Source organism: Vicugna pacos, chromosome 9 (assembly GCF_048564905.1).
Source record: "Vicugna pacos chromosome 9, VicPac4, whole genome shotgun sequence".
NCBI classification, from domain to species: Eukaryota; Metazoa; Chordata; class Mammalia; order Artiodactyla; family Camelidae; genus Vicugna; species Vicugna pacos.
In genome coordinates this window covers 9,292,271-9,298,818 of record NC_132995.1, presented here as the reverse complement: position 1 = coordinate 9,298,818, position 6,548 = coordinate 9,292,271, and the positions used below count along the sequence as shown (strand labels likewise).

The 6,548-nt window shown below is 58.0% G+C and overlaps 1 protein-coding gene across 1 annotated transcript; it reads left to right on the top strand.

Moving 5' to 3' along the window:
- The first annotated feature begins 412 nt into the window (after positions 1–412).
- APOE (apolipoprotein E) lies at positions 413–3,193 on the top strand. Its single transcript, XM_015243093.3, has 4 exons — positions 413–513; positions 1,303–1,368; positions 1,855–2,038; positions 2,331–3,193. Exons 1-4 carry the CDS (start codon positions 447–449, stop codon positions 3,049–3,051), a joined length of 1,038 nt encoding a protein of 345 aa, XP_015098579.2. The 5' UTR covers positions 413–446; the 3' UTR covers positions 3,052–3,193.
- Positions 3,194–6,548: the final 3,355 nt, after the last annotated feature.

Sequence of the window (6,548 nt, the reverse complement as noted above, 5' to 3'; positions counted from 1 at the left end):
TCCCATCCCATTTCTGCCTGGGCCTCCATCTCCCTTCTGCCTCAACCCAGAAATCCAAGACCCCAGCCGCCTGCTTCCAATGACCCAGGATCTCACGCCCCCAGCCCTTCCCCCAAATTCTATTCAACCAACTGCTGGAAAAGAGAGGAGTGGGGAATGGGTGTTCCGGGCAGCTGCCTAAGCCTTTCCCTTCCACATGCCCCCCTAACATCCCCCCCAACCCACCCACCAGAATGGAGGAAGGCGCCTGAGTTTCTGGGTGAGAGGTCACCTCCATTCATGGGGCTGGGAGTGGGGGGGATGATAGGGCTTCCAAGCCCCACCTCTCTCCTCCTCCCTGCCTTGTTTGAAGGGGGAGGACAGCCCACCTCGTGACCTGACGGGGGCTGGCCCAGCTCGCCCCAGCTCTGGAAGAGTGGGCGGGGCAGGAGGAGCCTTATAATTGGATGAATCTGGGATCCCTGAGTCCTGCTCAGCCCAGGAGGCGCGAAGGACACCGTTCCCCGGGAGCTGGTGAGAAGCAGAGTTGGGGACACAGAGCCCAGTTCAGGGCTTCTGTGAGAGTTGGGCTGCGGGGGAGGAGGTGACCGTCCAACGTCCTACGCCTGGGCCAGGACAGAAGCAGGATGAGGCCAGAGACGGGACTGGACCTAGAAGAAGGGTGGGCAGCAGGGGCATCCTGAATTGCCTGGAAGGTGTGGTTGGGGGAGCAGCTGGACCTGTAGGAAAAACTAAGTGAGCCGTTGCAAGAGCCACAAATTGTCATTGTCATTTATTGAGCACCTCCTGGGTGCCCCCATCGTCCTAATATCTCTTGTTAATGGGAGGCACAGGGTGAGGATCGGGAGTAACAGGATGGCCACCAGGATGGTGGCCGGGTTACTAGAGCATCGGTTGAAGGGCTTTTAAATGAGGATTAAATTAGCGAATATGTGGAAGGCAGTGTATAGATGTGAAGTTGGAGGTTAGAATGTGAAGGCACAACGAGGAATGCGAGGTTGGAACGCCCAGGTGGAGCTCCCATGGAACTCCGGGATGGAGGGGAGGGCGGGGTGAGTGGAATTTGAACTTTGGGAGAGGGCCTGGAATTTTGGCTGCGGCAGACCTGGGGATGAGGAGATAGGACAAGACAATTAGGGAATTAAATAGACAATGAAGGCGCCGCTTGGTAAACATTTGTGATAGGATTAGGCTGATGCAGATGCTGGGGTCCAAGGCTTTGAAGGCCGTGACCGGATGGGGCGGGGCTCTAGGTGGGAGGAGCCCGCACTGCCGCTGAGTGACAATTTCTCCCTCCCCTAGGTTGGCCAATCTCAAGCCAGAAGATGAAGGCTCTGTGGGTTGCGTTGGTGGTCACGCTCCTGGCCGGTATGAGGGCGGAGCTTGCTCTGGTTCCCTGCCCCCGCCCCCTTCCATCCTCCGCTGCACCCCTTGCCCTCCTTCCATCCCTGGGTCCCCTCTTCTGCTGGTCTATCTCCTCAGGTCTGAGGCCTCTCTGACATTCACTGGCTCTGAGCAGCTGTTTTACTAACTCTGAGCCACAGTTTCCCAATCCTTAAAATGGGAGTTATAACAGTTTCTAATGCATCGTTGTCAGTCAGGTAGTGAGCACTAGGTAAGTGTCAGCTGTGATTAGTTTTATTCTCCGTCACCCCAGCATGGCCCTGCATGGAGAACAGGACAATCAATGCTGGTCAAGTGATTAAATGTGCTGGATGTCCCTCCACCCCCGTCTCTGCTCACCAGCTCTCTAAAGAAGCCCACCAGCACTGGTTGAGCACCTACTCTGTACCAGGTACTGTGTGCCTGCAGTGGGCAGAGGACCCTGACAGCCATGAACTTGCTCCCGTGCAGGATGCCGGGCGGAGGTGGAGCCGGAGCCAGACGTGCAGCTGGGGCAGGAGCAGCCCGAATGGCAGGGCAGCCAGCCCTGGGAGCTGGCTCTGGGTCGTCTCTGGGATTACCTGCGCTGGGTGCAGACGCTGTCTGACCAGGTGCAGGAGGAGCTGCTCAGCACCCAGATCACCCAGGAACTGACGTGAGTGTCCCTGTCCTGGCCCCTGATCCTCCTGGCAGGCAGTGCCTTCTGGACCTTCAGCCTCTACTGGTCTGGGTTTCTTTTTGTCCCCCGGCGCCGATTCCTGGGGGTCTGGGTCTCTGTTCATTTCTTGCTTTCTTTCCATTTTGAGCTCCTGGCTTCACCTCTCTCCGATTCTGTTTCTCGGCGCTTCCTGTCTCTGGAATATTACTCTCCTGGTCCTCCATCCTTCTAGCCCAAGATCCCTATTTCTCTCTCTCCATGCCCACGCTCCCGCCCTCTCGGCCCCCAGGGCGCTGATGGAGGAGACCATGAAGGAGGTGAAAGCCTACAAGGCGGAGCTGGAGGAGCAGCTGAGCCCTGTGGCCCAGGAAACCCGGGCCCGCCTGTCCAAGGAGCTGCAGGCGGCGCAGGCCCGGCTGGGCACGGACATGGAGGACTTGCGCAGCCGCCTGGCGCATTACCGCAACGAGGTGCAGGCCATGCTGGGCCAGACCACCGACGAGCTGCGGAACCGCCTGGCCTCCCACCTGCGGAAGCTGCGGAAGCGGCTGCTCCGCGACGCCGAGGACCTGCAGAAACGCCTGGCCGTGTACCGGGCCGGGGCCGTCGAGGGCGCCGAGCGCAGCGTGAGCGCCCTCCGCGAGCGCCTCGGGCCCCTGGTGGAGCAGGGCCGACTGGGGACCGCCACCACGAGCACCCTGGGCAGCCAGCCACTGCGGGAGCGCGCTGAGGCCTGGGGCCAGAAGCTGCGTGGGCGGCTGGAGGCGGTGGGCACCCGGGCCCAGGACCGCCTGGACAAGATGCGCGAGCAGTTGGAGGAGGTGCGCGCGAAGGTGGAGGAGCAGGCCAGCCAGATGCGCCTGCAGGCCGAGACCTTCCAGGCCCGCCTCAAGGGCTGGTTCCAGCCCCTGGTGGAAGACCTGCAGCGCCAGTGGGCCGGGCTGGTGGAGAAGGTGCAACAGTTGGCCGTGGGCACCACCCCCACACCTGCAGCCAGCAAGAATCAATGAGTGCCCGGGCATCCGCCTGGGGCGCCCCACTCCTGCCCAGGTGCCCCCTGCCTCCCTCCAGCCTGCGGGAGGCCCTGTCCCTGACCCAGCTGTCCTCCTGGTGGGCCCTAGCTTAATAAAGAGTTCATCAAGCTTCACCGCAGCTGCTGGGTGTTCCTGTGTGATTTCTCACAGCTCACGCCTGTTTCTCTTTCCTTCCCTACTCTGGCCACACAGCTGTCCTGTTCCCTCGGCCTGTGTGTGTCTGTTTGTCTCTTTCTAACTGTCTTGACTTCCTTCTGTCCCTTTCTGAGTCTTTCCCTTTTTTCTCCATCTCCACTCGTTCTCCTCCCGGCCTCTCTGGCCATTCTGCCTCCAAAACAGGACTCTGGAAGAATTCCACCCGTGGGTTAAATCCCGCGGTTGCCCCTGACTACTGTGGGCCAAAAAAGCAAGCTCTGTGAGCCTCCGTTTGCCCAGCTTCACCATACCGGCTTCATTGCCTCATGACTCAAAAGACCTGAGACCACCACCATTATCATTAAACTGTTTTTATTGCCGCTTCCCCACCCCCTTTCTCCCTCTCTTATCTGATTCTTGGTCTCCTTCCCTCTCCTGGCCTTGGTCTCAGTCCTGCTCTCCCCGAGAGGCTTCATTTTCTGGCTTCCTCTTTTCTTCCATCTCTGTCTTTTATCTCTCCCTCCACTGGTTTCTCTTGCCCCTGGCCATGCTTGGTGGTTTTGTTTGTTTCTTTTTCCCTTCTTTGTCTGGGTTTGCCCTCAGCCACCATCTTGTGGCATGTGGGCCCTGGGCCTGTCTCCCTCCCTCTGGATTAGTGAGTCCCTTCACTCTGAGCTCTGCTTTCTAGTCCCCCACCCTCATTCTCATTCCTCTGCTCCTCGAGCTGGGTCATTGGCCTCTGGTCGACACTGACAAGCCTGCTGGGTGCTGGGAGCAGGCCAGGGAGGGAGGCATGCCCTGTGAGGGTCTGCAGCTGGGCCGTTGGTGTTCAGGGCGGGGCCATGTGGTAGGGAGTTGACATTCAGAGAAGCCTGGCTGGAGCCTGGAGATACCTGTGCTCTCCCCTCCCATGCCCTCCCCCTTGGTTCTCAGAGGAGGGGAGCGGGGTTCCCTCCACCAGGGACAGGCCGGAACTTGTGTCTGCAGGGCTGCCTCTGCCTGCTTTGGTTCCAGCACTCTGCCCTTCCAGCTTTCCCTGGCACTGCTTTGCTTGCCCTTGTGGAATCAGACTCCCTCCCCCTGCTCCACCAGATGAGTCACCCTTGGGGCTGAGTGAGGAGGGGAAGTATCTGTGGGCTCAGAGGCAGGGGCCTAGTCCCACCTGGGCTTCTGCTGACTCACTGTGTGCCCAGGAGCGAGGGCTGAGCCCTCTGAGCCTGCTTCCCCAGATGTCCATGGGGGCGGAGACGTCCACCATCTCTCCCACTGGAAGAGCTGAATCTTGAATTCTGTATGAACAGAGGCTGGCAGAGGGTGCTGTGGGGTGAAGGCTGACTCCAAAGGGATTCAGAGAGACAGCCTAAAGTCTAAGAAAGGGAGGGAGAAGATGAGGGAGAAGGAAGGAGAGGACACTTAACCTCTCACTGAGCCATCGAATGTTCTAATCTGCACCTCTGTTGCCCCATCTGTAAACAGAAACTCCTGTAGCTGAGTGGAGGACCAGATCAGCAAAGCAAAGTTGTCATTCTGTTCTGAGGGTGGAGAGGGGGAAAGCAGACATCTAGGGGGTTGTGTGGGAAGCACTGGGCTCACGGAGGAGGAAGCCGGTGTCTGGGAAGGCTGCTGGGGGCTGACGGGCTGGAAGCACTGAGCTGGCCAAAAGGCTGTTGCAATCCTGCCAAGGTAGTGTCTGTGCTTCCTTCTCACAACCACCCCCCTCAGCCCAAGACAGACACGTGGTTGTTGGGGCACTAGGCCAGCCAACCTAGAGTCTGGGGCCAGGGCCACCCTCTCCCAGCTGCCAGGGATCACTAGCAGTCAAAGGCAGCTGAGAGGATGGGAGCAGGCATTGGATGGCAGCCCTGGGGGCTTGATCTGGTGGAAGGGAAAAGGGGCGGGTGCATGGTGTTAGGAGGGGCCCAGTGGGTGAATAAAAGCAGATGGAGTGTTTCCAGGGAACCTGGAGGCTTGGAGAGTTGGGGAGCAGAGAGAAAGGGGCTGCTGGTGGAATGGACAGAAGGGTGCACATTGTGAACCTTGCACCTGAGGTTTTGTACTTTTAGGGGGGAGGGGGTGGTAATTAGATTTACTTGTTTGTTTGTTTGTTAATTATTTTAATGGAGGTACTGGGGATTGAACCCAGGACCTCATGCATGCTAAACATGCGCTCTGTCACTGAGCTCTACCCTCCCTCCATGCACTTTTGACAAGTTGAAGAGACCCTCTCCAAAAGGGAGATTGGGGGCTGTGAAATTAAGACCCCAGAGAGCATCCAGGGAGGCCTAAGAGTCTTCCAGATGCAGAAAGATGGGGGAATAGAACGGCTAGTCTGAAAGTGACTGGAGGTGGCCGTGAGATAGGTAAATGTGTGGAGGCAGACTGTATGACCCCAGAGTCCTGGAGTATGAGTTATTTGAGGCAGGCAGGTAATAGCTCAGTGGTAGAGCACATGCTTAGCATGCACAAGGTCCTGGGTTTTATCCTCAGTAGCTCCATTAAAAAAAAAGTTATTTGAGCTGAAGGGGCCTGTTAAGAAGGGGGAGGGGATGATAGAGGTGGCCTGGGGACACAGTGTGAATTAGTTACTCAGTTACTGAGAGACTTACTGAGAGACCCCCTGAGGCTGGAGAAGGGTCTTAAGCAGGAGAGCCCTCTAAGGGATCATGGCCACAGGGAGAGGGAGAAGGCTGTCCCCTGAATGGGGAAGACACCATGGCAGCCTGAGGTCCCCAACAGTCAGGGAAATTTGGAGGTGCAGGTGCTGTACATCAAGATGCTTTTGGCCTAAGTCTTCAGGCCTATGTCCCACCTGATCCCCACAGCCACCAGGGAGGGGTGGGGAGGAGGAGGTAGGTGGGTACAGGGAGGCAGGTGAGGCTTAAGGGGAGGAAGACTGACCTTACCTGACTCCCCCCGCCATCAAAAAGGCCCCGGGCCAGGCTAGGTCCTGTCACCTGTGCTGTCCTCAGAGCCCAGAAGGAAATCGGAGAGTGCTGCTCTGGCCCCATCCCAACCTAAGGCTAATTCTGTCACTCCCGGTCCTGCTGGTGGCTCTCTGCATGGTTTTGAAAGGTGAAAATGGGATGGGAGACTGAGAGTTTGAGATTTGGGAAGGTGAGGCTACCTTGGGCCTGAGATGCAGGCTTAGAGGACCCTTGAGAACTCTGGGGTCCCTTCTGTACCCTGGTTCCCACAAAGTCCACCAGTCGCCCTCACTTCCACCCTCCCAGTCATGTCTCAGAGTTCTCTAAAGCCAGGTCCAGTGTGTGTCAGTCTGCCCAGGGGAGCCCTAGTAACCAATGACGTGTCCATTCTAGCCCTCTGGGATTGGCTGTCTT

Coding starts and splice junctions, on each gene's coding strand:
- APOE (XM_015243093.3), top strand. CDS start 447: ATGAATCTGGGATCCCTGAGTCCTGCTCAGCCCAGGAGGCGCGAAGGA. Junction 514..1,302: donor ACACCGTTCCCCGGGAGCTG/GTGAGAAGCAGA, acceptor TCCCTCCCCTAG/GTTGGCCAATCTCAAGCCAG. Junction 1,369..1,854: donor GGTGGTCACGCTCCTGGCCG/GTATGAGGGCGG, acceptor GCTCCCGTGCAG/GATGCCGGGCGGAGGTGGAG.